The sequence below is a fragment of the Symphalangus syndactylus genome, chromosome 7, assembly GCF_028878055.3.
Source record: "Symphalangus syndactylus isolate Jambi chromosome 7, NHGRI_mSymSyn1-v2.1_pri, whole genome shotgun sequence".
NCBI lineage: Eukaryota > Metazoa > Chordata > Mammalia > Primates > Hylobatidae > Symphalangus > Symphalangus syndactylus.
Genome location: NC_072429.2, coordinates 49,206,874 through 49,222,087, shown reverse-complemented (window position 1 = coordinate 49,222,087; position 15,214 = coordinate 49,206,874). Strand labels below are relative to the sequence as shown.

Below are 15,214 nucleotides of genomic sequence, written 5' to 3'. Positions count from 1 at the left end.
TCCCATGTTGGGAATAATATAAAATGACAATAACCTTCTTATTAAACTGAAAACCCTGAGAAAGGTGTACTATTCCAATTGACCCAAATCTTCCCACCAAAACTGAGTAAGTCAAGCAGAGTAGTATTTAACAATTACAACGAAAAATCTCAGAGAATCATTTTCTGTATCCTAGAGGCCACTCTACAGCCACCAAAAAAAGCTGGACCAAATTACCAAATGAAGTAGCCCACATGTAATTTGTACAACACTAGAATTAAAAAATAAGACAGAAATGTATGGAAAGTGTAGAACTATTTGAGAGCAAAGGATTTGACTATGTGTTAATCACTTCAATGTGCAAAAACATCCACCCCGTTTGTCATAGAGGATAACACTATTTGTACCAAGCATCCGCTACCCTTTGTCAAAGTGACTACTGAGCAGCCATAACCCAGCCTAATAATCTTAACCTTTCTTCAAACTTCTTTAAAAGCCCTATCAGGAAAAAAAAAAAACTGGCAAGAACTAGACCTTAGGAATTGAACAGTGACAAGAAGTTAAAAAATGGTTCAATATTAAAATATTATTTTATTTTAAAGCCCAATCTTTCAGAAAGCTTCTTAGTATAGCTTTGAGCCTTCAACGTCAATATTTAAGTCAAATATTTAAGTTAAATATTAACATCAAGTTAAGCATACTAGATTAAAAGGTACTCTGAACCCACCCACCAGGTTATACATACTCTCACTCAATCATGTAAAGAATTGAATTCTTTATTTGTGATATCCATAAACGTTGCTATTCTCTATTTCTATCCAGAAAGGCAATTTTCTCCTATTATTAGTTTTGTTCTTCTCTTATAAACAACAACTTGAATGCTATTGCAGGAAAGGGCTACAAATATACATTTGTTAACCAAGCAGAATACACAGATATTTTGCTTTACAACTTGCACCTAAAATACCAGTATACGTAGCTGGTTCATTAGTTGTCATAGCAATTTAGGGCTATTGCCCAAGCTATGCATAACATTTTACATTTTCAAACCTCATATAGAAAGGGCAATTGTGATATGAACTGGCAACTATTCCTGTGAAGCCCATCTCAGTTACAAGCGAATGTGTAACTTCCAATTCTGCAAAGAATTTTGATGGCAAAACTTCTAAATCTGATGCAATTGTCCTAAGCAAGTTTTTAAACAAATTGTTTCGCAGCTACTCTGCCATTCTGCCAGTAGATGGTGACAAATATCGAGAAAAGGATTTCCATGAGGACAACAGTTCAGATATAGGAAAAAAAAAACCGTTTAAACCTGCTCTGAAAGTACAAAAACGCATTTGAGGGTAAAATATAACCCTTATTTTTAACCATTCATTACAGACAAACCAGTAAGAGGGATGAAACTAGGCCATCTGAAAAATTTTAAACAGTTTATATGAATGACATGCTTAACACAAACTATATAGAACTACACAGTACACAGTTTGAAGTAAATTGTCATAGAAATGACCAACCATGTCAAGATGATAAGCAATTCGCTTAGTACAAGAGATGGATGCACAGAAACTTAAGAGTTTAAAAAGCCACATCCACCACTTCAAAAGTTTTGCCTGTAAGGGATATAATTCAACACGCAACTAGCAGGGCAACAGGATAGGGGAAAAAAACCACAGGACCTCTTAAGTTTCTCTAAGTACACATCAAGAATAAAGAATTAACATGTAAAGTCTTAAACAAATATCCCTTAAAAACGGTACGGAATGGATCCTAGAAAAAAAATGTTAGACATATACGGTCAAACACAATGATTTATTAAAAATAAAACGTAAAAATGATTTTTGTACATATGCTTCCAAATTTCAGGCATGGGATCCAAGTAGATTTCATAGAAAACGCTGTAGCCAGGTTATTAAGTCCTTACAACAAAGTAAACTACCCCCCACCCCAACCCCCACCCAGGTTTTGCTACAGAATCAGCAAGTTCACTCCCTCCCTCCCCCCAAAAAACACAAATTAAAACAAGACATTTTGCTAGTATAAAAACGACCAAGGTCCAAGTAATAATAAAAAAATAGAGTCCATCAATGACTGTAACACAAAAATGTGTATGTGAGGCCGAGTCCATCTTCAGAGGGAGAGACAAGAGAGGTGGCAGGCAAATAGAGGAACACCCCCAAGGGTAGGCAGCCTTAGAAGTGGCTCCCCCAAGGGCAAAACAGGGAAGGCGGTGTGTGAGGGGGTGGGGCTTAGGAGTTGACCCCACTTGGGCTGTTGAAAAGAGCTACCCCTATAGCCACTCCCAGGCATTTTAAATTTTCTTTTAGAAGGAGCTGCCTCCATAGCCACCCCCACCGCCATAGCCACCTCTGTAAGGTCCACTATTACTGCGACCGCCCCAGCTGCTGCCTCCGCCGCCGCCGCCGCCGCCGCCGCTCTTCATGGGCCCATAGGAGGACTGATGCTGGCTGTAGCTGCCGAAGCCGCCGAAGCCGTTACCGTAGTCGCTCCCACCGTAGGACGAACCGCAGCCACCGCCTCCGTAGGCATTGTAGCCGCCGCCACCGCCGCCGCCGTAACCACCGTAGCTGTTGTAACCGCCGCCGCCGCCCTTGGAAAGGCCGTTCTGGTCTCGACCACCGCCGCGCCCCCGACCGCCTCGGCCGCCCCGGGAGGATCGGGATCCGCCTCCACCCCCACCGGAGTAGATATCCTCCTTGGGGACTGCCTTCTTCACCTCCACGCGATGGCCCTGAATCGGATGGAACTTGACCACCGCGGCCTTGTCTGCCGCGTCGTGATTCTGGAAATACACGAAGCCGAATCCACGCTTCTTCCCGGACTGCTTGTCGGCAATAATCTCGGCCTTTTCCACGGTGCCAAACTGCGAGAAGTGCTCGATCAGGTCGCCCTCAGCCACGTCTCCTTTAAGGCCTCCGACAAAGAGCTTCTTAACCTTGGCATGGGCACCGGGCCGCGCTGAATCCTCCCGGGACACCGCCCGCTTCAGCTCCACAGTGTTGCCGTCCACGGCATGGGGCGAGGCGGCCATGGCGGCGTCGGCCTCCTCCACATTGGAGTAGGTCACGAAGCCAAAGCAACGGGAGCGCTTGGTCTGGGGATTCACCACCACCACGCAGTCCGTCAGAGTCCCAAAGGCCTCAAAGTGGCCGCGCAGGCCCGACTCACTCGTCTGCACATTGAGGCCGCCGATGAACAGCTTACACAACTGAGAATTCTCCATCTCCAAGGCCCGGGCCTTGCCCCCGCCCTGCGAGCTCCGAGGTTTCGCCGTCGCCGCCGTTATCGTTGGTTAAGGCCTCTACACAGCTTGGGCCCAGCCGTTGCTGGAGCCACCCCCGCCGGTCACCGACGGGGAAGGGAAAAAGGGAAGGGGAGGGAAGGAAGGAAGAGAGGAAGGGGGAGGGAAGGGGAGCGGTGCCGGCTAAAGGGCGAGCCGAGGAGACTGGAAGACAACCAATGCCACCGCTACCGCCGCCGCCACCTCCGCTCCCCTATCTGGGCACCACACAAAGAGGCCGCTGAACGCGCGCGCACCCTCCCCGAGGCGTGCGTCACCGCCGACGTACGGCAGCCTAGCGCTGCCAGCCAATCCCCGCATCGCTCCCGTTAATCCCGCCTACCGCGCCGCAGCGCCGCTCTAGATCACGGACTCCCCGCCCTCCGCGGTCTATTCAAGCCCGCGGCCTGTGCCGCTCTCGCCTCCGCTTCTGCCAGCCCGCTTTCATTCCCGAGCGCCCCACAGTCCCTTGACATGGGTCCCTCCCTGCCCTCCGCGTACCGCCGCGATTCATTTCCTGCTAGCACCGCGGCTGTTCCCAGTGTTTCTCCCCCTCCCTTTTACTCATCCCCTCGCCCAACTCCGCAGTGGCGTTCGCGCCAGCCCCTTGAGAGACATATGAGTTCAGCCAATCACCGTGATCCTCTCGCACCCACTTCCGTTTTCGGCAGCTGTTGGACGGGCGCGCTCCCCGGTGCGCGCTTGCCCCGGCGCCCCCAGTATGAAGAGCCTGCCTGCCACCCCCGCGCCTTCTCCCGCCCAGGGCTTTGCGGGGGAGCGAGCAGGGGGCGCGATGGGGGCCATTCCCAACGGATGCAGCCTGGGGCGCCACGCGCGGGCTTTTTGAAAACTTGACTGTTGGGGTTGGGGGCCCGGATCTACCCGCCGCCTCTCCGCTTGTCGCTACACCTGGCGTCCCCGCCCCACCTCCCGCCCTCACAAAGATGGAGGGCAGAGGCCTGGTCCACGAAGGCGGTTATTAACCGTTTACAGTAGGCCCGACGTGCGGTTAAACTAAAACTTTGCCACGTGGCCCTGCGCAAAAGCGAGCCCGAGGCGGCGGTGTGAAAGACAACAGGGAACCAAAACAGCTTCAGACATTAGGAACCAGACGAGGCTCGACATGCCTGCCTCCCTGCCATCCTCCCGCCATCCTTGAAGCCCTCCCACGACGCCCTCTCAGAGGAGGCCTTTTCAGGTCCCCTTGGCACACTCCAGCAGACATTTTCATTTAACCTCAGTGAATGGTTTTTTATGTGTAATTTACATCATCTATATGTTGCTTTCTTTGAACTAGAATGTTAGCTTTTTTTTTTTTCTTGAGATGGAGTTTAACTCTTGTTGCCCAGGCTGGAGTGCAGTGGCACAATCTCGGCTCAGCAACCTCCGCCTCCTGGGTTCAAGCTGTTCTCCTGCCTCAGCCTCCTGAGTAGCTGAGATTACAGGCGCCCATCACCACACCCAGCTACTTTTTGTATTTTAGTAGAGATGGGGTTTCACCATGTTGGTCAGGCTGGTCTCAAACTCCTGACCTCAGGTGATCCATCTGCCTCGGCCTCCCAAAGTGCTGGGTTACAGACGTGAGCCACCACGCCTGCCTAGAATGTTAGCTTTGCTTATTATTATTATTTTTGAGACGGAGTCTTGCCCAAGCTGGAATGCAATGGCACCATCTTGGTTCACTGCAACCTCCACCTCCCGGGTTCAAGCGATTCTCCTGTCTCCTGCCTCAGCCTCCCGAGTAGCTGGTACTACAGGCAGGCACCACCACGTCTGGCTAATGTTTGTATTTTCAGTAGAGACAGGGTTTCACCATGTTGGTCAGGATGGTCTCAAACTCGTGACCTAGTGATCCGCTGGCCTCGGCCTCCCAAAAGTAGAATGTTAGCTTTTTAAAGGTGTTGGTTAGATGAACGTTTTACAGAGAGAGAGATCATATACCCCTAAGTTACTGCTTTTAGTGCCCTCACTCAGATGGGAATGGAAGAAAATTATAACAGCTTCCATTTATTGAGCCTTTGTGTGCCAAGCAAGATACATGGGGTGGGACATAGTTAATATGAGGCATTACGTGACCAAAAGCCTCCAAAACCATATGGAAAATGCTGAAGAAGTTAAGAGGAATTCCTCACTGTATCCTCAAGTATTCAGGAAAGATTTAGGAAAGAATTGGAAGTTGCACTGAACCTCACAGCCAAAGACTAGTTAGTATCCTAAGCAAATTAAGGCTGGAACAGAAAACCAAATACCACAAGTTCTCACTTACAAGTGGGAGCTACACATTGAGTACACATGGACACAAAAGAAAGGAACATTAGACATCAGGTCTTTTTTAAGGATGGAGGGTGGGAGGAGGGTGAGGACTGAAAAACTACCTATCAGGTATTATGCTGATGACTTGGGTGACAAAATTATCTATACACCAAACCCCCAAGACTAACAATTTACCCACATAACAAACCTCCACACGTATCCCTTGAACCTAAAATAAAAGTTGGAAAGGAAAAAAAAAAGATTTCTATAGGGAGTTCATCTGAGCAAAATCCAGAAGGAACATAAGCTTCAAGAGACAGGGAGTGGACCAGTTAGTTTGAGAGAAGCAGGCAGTTTTAGATAGAAAATAGTAAGAGGTAAGATAGGTTGAGGGTATTTGGTACTATGAAATGATACTATGGAATGTGTTGAATCTTAGGTTAAGTAGTTTGGATATTGTAACAAAGGTAAATAGATGGGCTAAGGTTTGAGGGTAAACTAGGCTGGTCTATCACTTACCCTGTAACCATCCAGTTATGTGACTTCGGGCAAGTTACTTAACCTTTTAAAAAATGTAATCAGTTTTATTATCTTAAAATGGGAATAATAAAACATCTTTCTGTTGTAGTGAAAATTAAATGAGATTCTACGTGTAAACATGTCTACATGCCTGGTACATAGTAAATGCTCAGTTTATCCAATTATATGAATCCTATGCCTGGTGCTGGCAGTATGGCTGTAAACAACAGACAAAAACCTCTGCCCTCATGATGCTTACATTCTAGTGGGAAGAAGCAGACAATAAACAAATAAGAGTGGTATATGGCATGTTAGATAGTGATAAATGACATTGAAAAAAACGAAAGAGGACAGTAGAAAGCTATTAACCTTGTTATTACAAAAAAATTTCAAATGTCAGGATTTGCCTATTGATAATAAAGAAAGGGGAAAATGGGCTGGGCACAGTGGCTCATGCCTGTAATCCCCGCACTGTGGGGGGCTGAGGCAGGTGGATCACTTGAGGTCAGGAGTTCAAGACTAGCATGGCTAACAAATTGAAACCCCATGCGTGGTGGCGCGTGCCTGTAGTCCCAGCTACTTGGGAGGCTGAAGCAGGAAAATTGTTTGAACCCAGGAGGCAGACGCTGCTGTTAGCTGAGATGGCACCACTGTTTTAGAGTCATCCAAATCTTAAACCAGTAAAAGATGAACTCCTAAAGGAATAAAGACCATAACTTATTAAAACTGTTACTTTAGGAATTTACAATTTTGGTAGATAGTTTTTGCCTACATTGTTTTTAAATAATAGTTTACCAGCAGTGTCCAACCTTTCTGGCACGAGAGACCTATTTCGTGAAAAACAATTTTTCCACGGACCAGGATTTAGTTTCAGGATGATTCAAGTGCATTACATTTATTGTGCACTTTATTTCTATTATTACTGCATCATAATATTCAATGAAATATAATAACTATACAACTCACCATAACGTAGCATCAGTGGAAGCCTTGAGCTTGTTTTCCTGCAACTAGCCGGTTCCCATCTGGGGGTGATGGGAGACAGTGACACCCGAAGTGTGTTGCTTATGTCCAGTTTACTCCATAATCTCGTTTTGCTTGCTGTCACTGCAGAAAACCCTGCTTCACAAATATAGGATGCTGGAAATGGAAGCAGGCTTTTCAGTGCTTTTGTGGCAATCTCAGGATATTCCACCTTGACTTTAATCCAGAATGTATGGAGATTTGAAGTTGTCTCAAACATACAAGGCCACTGTCACTTGCAATCTCAAGCAGTTGATCCTCTTCTAGTATGGACAAAGTCGATTCCCCTGGCTTATTCACAAATGGGTGGTCGATCCATTCCTTCCCAGCTCAGGGATTTTTTTGTGGTTGGCAAGTAAAGCTCAAACTCTTTTGAAAGCTGAGCTAGGTGATCATGCACCAGCTGGGAGAAAGAAGGCATTGGCTCAGTCACTTTCAAAATCTCTGCTAATGTTTGAAACATGTCAGAAATCCCAATGTTCACTCGTCGCCCCCGTAATTCCAGTTTGGTTTTGAATGCAGCCCCTTTATCTGCTGATTTGAACACAGTTGTCATTCTCCCCTGAAGTGACAGATTGAATTCGTTGAGCAGGTTGAATGTGTCACACAAGTAAACAAGTTTTGCCACCCATTCTATGTCACTGAAATGTGCTGCCAGTGGTGACTGTTTTTGTAAAAGAAATCTCTGGAGTGGCTCTCATAACTCAAAAACTCTGGCCAGTTATCTACCTTTAGAAAGCCATCTCATTTCTTATACACCTCTCACAGAGTTGCGCAAACAGACGTTGAGTTAAGGGCATGCACTTTAATGTCACTGATAATTTTAATCACATCCTGCAAAACGTTAAGTTCGGGTGACAATTTTCGGCTACCCAGCATTTCTCTATAGATGACACAGTGCATAGACTCACATTCGGAAGTGACCTCTTTGACCTGAGCAATGAAACCAGAAAGCCATCCAGTCATATCAGCCACTCTGTGCATATACCGACACAAAATGACCAATTCCGGTTTTCTGATATGTAATCAAAGTCTTGAATAGTTCTGCACCTGTGGTGTTGGTTGGCAACAAAAGTGCACATAACATATCCCCCTACACATCCTTCTGCAAAAGATATGGCACAAAAACAAGCATTGTTGTCTTGTTGTCAACATCGGTAGACTCATTAACCTGGATTGCATACCATGGTGACTCATTAATCTTCTCTAACAATTGTGCCCCAATATCCTCTGCTATTTCATCAATTTGTCTAGTTATGGTACTAGCCGAAAAAGGAACATGTGCCACCTTTTGAACTTCAGCCTCTCCTAAAAGTTCAGATAAATGTCCTTAGCAGCAGGCAGGAACAACTCTTCACCAACGGTAAAGGGATTCTTAGCTTTAGCAATGCAGTTAGCCACTAAGAATGATGCTCTCAGTGCAGATACATTTGATGAAGTGGTGCCCTTCAATAATTGCTTCTGGTTTTTTGTTTGTTTGTTTTTGAGACAAGGTCTTGCTCTTTCACCCAGGCTGGAGTGCAGTGGTGCAATATTGGCTCACTGCAACCTCTGCCTCCTGGGTTCACGTGATTCTCATGCCTCAGCCTCCCAAGTAGCTGGGACTACAGGTGCACACCACCACATCCAGCTAATTTTTGTATTTTCAGTAGAGATGGAGTTTCACCATATTGACCAGGATGGTCTCAAACTCTTGGCCTCAAGCAATCCACCCACCTCAGCCTCCCAAAGTGCTGGGATTACAGGTGTGAGCCACCGTGCCTGGCCAGTTTCTTCTGTTCTTTGTGTTCATTTGAAAAACTCCAAAGCCTTGTGTTTTAATGCAAGGTGCTGGGTCTCCATGTGGAGAAGCAGTTTTGAAGGGTTTCATGGCTTTGTTGGATAGCTGGTTGCCACATGTTATACAAAGCGGGCTTGTAGAATGTTAATCACCTGTTGCAATGAGCCTGTAATTTAAGTAGGACTCTTGGTATTTTCTTTTAAATGCAGCTTTATTTTTGATGGCAGTCTTAATGTCTTCTGATGTCTCATCATTCAATCTGTCCCCCTTGACAAAGAAGTTCTCCAGTGACATTTGTTTTTTACACATTTTGGCTAGGGTTAGCTTGTGGGCTTACCAAAATGTGACTGAGACAAGTGCATAGCATGGGAAAGAGGCACAGATGGAAGTGGCAAATAAAATAATGGGCAGGCCATGCTCAGACTAAAGTGTCAGATTCTGACAGCCTGCCACCAGATGTAGCTGTACAATTGAAGTACAACAATTCACTTGCCACTATAAAGCCTACCACCAGCCATGGCTTAATTGTCACTTGCCACTCACTGATAGGGTTTTGATATAAGTCTGCGATTTATTATGGTCTCTGTGCAGTCAAACCTCCCTGCTAATGTTAGTCTGTATTTGCAGCCACTCCCCCGTGTTAGCATTGCCACCTCAGCTCCACCTCAGATCATCAGGCATTAGATTCTCATAAGAAGTACACAACCTAGATACCTCACATGTGCAGTTCACAATAGGGTTCATGCCCTATGAGAATCTAATGCCGCTGCTGATGTGACAGTAGGCGGAGCTCAGGTGGTAATGTGAGCAATGGGGAACAGCTGTAATACAGATGAAGCTTCACTCGCTCACCCACCGCTCACCTCCTGCCCAGTTCCTAACAGGCCATAGACCGATACCAATCCGTGGCCCGGGAGGTGGGAACCCATGATCTATACCACTTAAATGGGGATTCATTAGGGTTTTCATTTCTGTTGACTAATAAAACTTCACAGAGGTAAATGTCAGGTCTAGACACCTTACATATAGTAGGGTGTAGGGATGATCAGAGAATGTTGTAGAGACATTAAGAAAGCCAGGATACATGCAGTATGATTGGAATGTTAAGTTTCTTTGTGTTTGTTTGTTTGTTTGAGACAAGAGTCTGATGCCCAGGCTGGAATGCAGTGGTGCAATCTCAGCTCACTGCAATCTCCACCTCCAGGGTTCAAGCAATTCTCCTGCCTCAGCCTCCTGAATAGCTGGAATTACAGGCATGTGCCACCACTCTCAGCTAATTTTTGTATATTTATTAGAGACGAGGTTTCACCATGTTGAGCAGTCTGGTCTTGAACTCCTGACCTCACGTGATCCACCTGCCTCTGGCTCCCAAAGTACTGGGATTACAGGCATGACTCACCACACCAGGCCAGAATGTTAGATTCTTTTTGGAGATTAGATCAGTAAAGGTAGGGACAGTCAATAAAAGGAGTATTGTGTAAACACTTAAATGATGCAATTTCCTCCTCTAGGTCATTAAGGAGGAAAAACTGTATTTTTTTCTACTTTGCCTTTTAGATCACTGCCTGAGTTTACTTTGTTTCTTTAACTTGCTTACAGGTGTCTCAGCCTTCCAAAATAAAACATTTAAAAATATAACTGAAATTTAGACCGCCTTTGGCTTCCATCCCTTTTGCAAGCTTGATTACAAAAACCTAATGGAATGTGATGGTTACACAAGTCATAGAACTACACACTAAAAAGAGTGTGTTTTAATATTAAATTATACGTAGAAAGAGAAAGAAAAGAAAGACTATGGCCAGCTATATTTCCAGAAAGCAACAGTGATTTTTTAAAATCAACTTTTTATTACATCCATGTTTGTTTTGCAGTTAGGATTCTGCTATGGACTAAATTGTGCATCCCTGGTCCCCACTCTCAAATTCACATATTGAAGCCATAACTCCCAGTACCTCCAAATGTAACCATAATTGAAGATAAGGTTTCGAAAGAGGTGATTACATTAAAATGATGTCATTAGGGTGGGGCCCTACTTCAATATGTCTGGTGTCATAAGAAGAGACAACAGCAGCACAAGTGCATAGAGGGACGACCATCTGCAAGCCAAGGAGGAGAGGCCTCAGAAGAACCCCAAACTGCCAGCACTTTATCTTTGACCTCCAACCTCCAGAACTAGGAGAAAATAAATTTCTACTGTTTAAGCCACTCATTCTGTAATATTTTGTTATGGCAGCACTAGCAAACTAGTACAGGTTCTATTTTTATTTATTCAAGGTGAACATTTCAAAAGGGCATTCTCTGCCACTTGTGGTGAAAGTATATTTTTTCTAGTGGACCCTAACAACTCATATCAAAAGCTTTTAAATTTGGCCCATTCTTTTGAACCAGCAATTACACTTCCAGAAATTTATTACAGCGAAATAATTCAGGACCTATACAAGGATTTAGCTATAAAGATATTTATTTTAATTTAATTTGTTTATACTAGAAAAAAAGTTGGAAATGACCTAATTGTCCCAAAATAGCTGTCTAATAAATAGGGAAACAACTGCTCCAGGTGAGAATACTATATTATGAAGTACTTAAATTGATATTACAGAGGAAAAAGTCATGACTTGCATTTAGATATAAATCTCATACCATCAAGATGATGTATAAAAGGTCACACTATTTATTTTACCAAATCAAATTAAGTCTGACTTAATTTGAACCCCATACTTGTCAGAATGGCAAAAATGTCAGCATGTCATTACTGGGGTTCCTTCCACCTTTTTTCATGCAAAGGCACTTGCCTGTCTCTCTTTAATAAACTGCTTTTTGTGGGGAAAAAAAAAAAACCCAAGAGGAGGATTATCTTTAAAAGGGTCTCTCCTGAGGTGAGAAAATGAGCAGACCTATTCATTTTGTAGTGGTGTTAATTGTACCTTGTTCTTCTCCTGTATATTCCCTTGCCTCAAGAGCAAAATCTAGGCTTTTAGAAGAGGGAATTGTATTAGTCTCCTCCAGATGGAAGGAAATGTTGAAGGAGGACCAGGTGCAGTGGCTCATGCCTGTAATCCCAGCATTTTCGGAGGCCGAGGTGGGCGGATCACGAGGTCAGGAGATCAAGACCATCCTGGCTAACACGGTGAAACCCCGTCTCTACTGAAAAATACAAAAAATTAGCCAGGCATGGGGCGGGCGCCTGTAGTCCCAGCTACTCTGGAGGCTGAGGCAGGAGAATGGCGTGAAGCCGGGAGGCGGAGCTTGCAGTGAGCCAAGGTCATGCCACTATACTCCAGCCTGGGCGACAAAGTGAGACTCCATCTCAAAAAAGAAAAAAATGTTGAAGGAGGAGGGCTTAGTGTGAATAAAAGATAGCTTCCCAAGTCTAGAAGTGACAAGAAGCTTCTGAGTTTTCCCCACTGGAGGAAGCCAGTATACAGCCCCCACCACCCCCAACTCCACCCCATCCCCCACATCATTGATAACACTGAAGGCTGAACATTAATTATCTTGAAAGTAAGGTAATCACCTTGGTGTTGGAACCAGATCCATATTCCTGGACTCATGTAAACCTGGAACTTTTTATACACAAGTCCAGTAATAACAGGGTTTGAATTACCAGCCAGATGGGTAGGAGGTTGGGGTAGATTATCAAAATTAGACTAAACAAATTTAAACATTTCTCAGAATATCTGTTCCCTAAAACACACACACCCAAGTACATACACATGCACAGACTCATACACAGAATATGTACCTTCTAAATTAAAGGTATTTAGAGTGTTCTATTATCATTTATTTATCATTTCATTTCATTCATTCATGGGCTAGGTGTTGTGAATAAAGAAAAGTCTCTGGCCTCTAGGAGCTCACAATTTTGGGAGAAAGAGAAAATCAATTATAATACACATGACAAGTAGTATAACAGAAGTTGTAAACACAGTGTGTTAGGATAGAAATGAAGAAACCCGGAGTTCAGTAAATTCTTCAAATAAAAGCTGACTTCAGAAGTACGTATAATAATTAAGCCTACAAAAGGTAAAGGAAACAGTGTGTGTACATGCTGTGTTTGGAACTGAAAAGTAAATGTGATGGTATATATTAGTTTCCTATTGCTGCTGTAACAAATTACCAGAAATTTAGTGGCTTAAAAAAACACACAAATATATTATCTTATAGTTCTGTAGGTCAGAATCAAGGTGTTGGTAGGGCTGTTTCTTTTTGGAGGCTCTAGGAGAGAATCTCATTCCCTGCCTTTTCTAGCTTCAAATGTCAACCTCATATTCCTTGGCCTGTGGCCCTCTTCCATATTCAAAGCCAACAATAAGCCAGTTGAGACCTTCTCACTTTGGATCACTCTGACACTAACTCTTCTGTCTCCCAGATAATCCTGGTGTAATGGACTGAATGTTTGTGCCCCCCCAAAATTAATATGTTGAAACCCTAATCCCAATGTGACAGTATTTGGAGGTGGGACCTTGGGGAGGTAATTAGGTCATGAAAGTAAAGCCCTCATGAGTGGGATTAGTGCCCTTATAAGAAGAGCCCAGAGGGCTAGCTAGCTCTCTTTCTACCATGTGAGGATACAATGAATGAGAAGTAGGTAGACCGCAAGATGGGGCCCTCACCAGAACCCAACCATGCTGGCACTCTGATCTTGGAGTTGTAGCCTCCAGAACTGTGAGAAATAAATTTTTGTTGTTTATAAGCCATCCAGGATATGGTACTTTGTTATAGCAGCCCAAACTAAGACACTAGAATAATCCCTTTATTATAAAGTCAGCTGATTAGCAACCTTAATTCCTCGTTGTCATGTAACATAACACATTCTCAGGTCCCAAGGATTAAAATGTGGACATGTTTGCAAGACCATTATTCTGTCTACCTAAGGTGGGAACAAGAAAACTAGAATGATGAATAGAACAGTACCTCACATCTCAATACTAACACTGAATGTAAATAAACTAAATGCTCCACTTAAAAGATACAGAATGACAGAATGAATAAAAATCCACCAACCAAGTATCCGCTGTCTTCAAGAGATTTGCCTGATACATAAGGACTCACATAAACTTGAGGTAAAGAGGTGGAAAAAGATATTCCATGCAAATGGACACAAAAAGCAAGCAGGAGTAGCTATTCTTATATAGATAAAACAGACTTTAAAGTAATAATAGTTAAAAAAGACAAAGAGGGACATTATATAATGATAAAAGGATTAGCCCAACAGGAAAATATCACAATCCTAAATATATATGCACCTAACACTGCAGCTCCCAAATTTATAAAACAATTACTATTAGACCTAAGAAATGAGATAGACGGCAACACCATAATAGTGGGGGACTTCAATACTCCACTGACAGCACTAGACAGGTCATCAAGACAGAAAGTCAACAAAGAAACAATGGATTTAAACTGTACCCTAGAACAAATGGACTTAACAGATATTTACAGAACATTCTACCCAACAACCGCAGAATATACATTATTTTCATCAGCACGTGGAACATTCTCCAAGATAAGACCACATGATAGGCCACAGAACAAGTCTTCATAAGTTTAAGAAAATCAAAATTATATCAACTACTTTCTCAGACCAAAGTAAAATAAAATTGGATATTAACTCCAAAACGAACCCTCGAAATTATACAAATACATGGAAATTGGAAAATAAGTAATCTGCTCCTGAATGACCTTTGGATCAACAATGAAATCAATATGGAAATTAGAAAATTATTTGAATGAACAATAATAGTGACACATCCAACCAAAACCTCTGAGAAAGAGCAAAAGCAGTGCTAAGAGGAAAGTTCACAGCACTAAATGCCAACATCAAAAAGTCTGAAAGATCACAAATAGACAATAAGGTCACACCTCAAGAAACTACAGAAACAAGAACAAACCAAACCCAAACCCAGCAAAAGAAAAGAAATAGCAAAGATCAGAGCAGAACAAAATAAAATTGAAACAAAAAAATACAAAAACTAAATGAAACAAAAAGCTAGTTATTTGAAAAGATAAACAAAATCAACAGATCATTAGCAAGATTAACCAAGAAAAGAAAACAAAAGGTCCAAATAAGCATAATTAGAAATCAAATGGGAGATATTACAACCAATGCCACAGAAATACAAAAGATCATTCAAGGCTACTAGGAACACCTTTATGCACAAAAACTAAAAAACCTAGAGGAGACGGATATACTCCTGGAAATATACAACCCTCCTAGATTAAACCAAAAGGAAATAGAACAGACCAATAACAAGTAGCAATATTGAAATAGTAATAAAAAAAATTGCCAACAAAAAAAAGTCCAGGAGCAGATGGATTCACACTGAATTCTATCAGACATTTAGAGAAGAATTGGTACC

General features: G+C 43.2%; 2 protein-coding genes across 2 annotated transcripts in view; both read right to left on the bottom strand.

The window, feature by feature from the left end:
• Window positions 1–15,214, bottom strand: part of KLHL3 (kelch like family member 3) — a 275,134-nt gene that overhangs the window by 134,674 nt on the left and 125,246 nt on the right. The gene's annotated exons all lie outside the window — the stretch shown is intronic.
• HNRNPA0 (heterogeneous nuclear ribonucleoprotein A0) lies at window positions 740–6,157 on the bottom strand. Its single transcript, XM_055286151.2, has one exon. The coding sequence runs from the start codon at window positions 3,221–3,223 to the stop codon at window positions 2,303–2,305; it is 921 nt and encodes a 306-aa protein (XP_055142126.1). The 5' UTR covers window positions 3,224–6,157; the 3' UTR covers window positions 740–2,302.

Bases quoted from the DNA above. Each gene is read 5' to 3' on its own strand.
- HNRNPA0 (XM_055286151.2), bottom strand. From the start codon at position 3,223: ATGGAGAATTCTCAGTTGTGTAAGCTGTTCATCGGCGGCCTCAATGTG.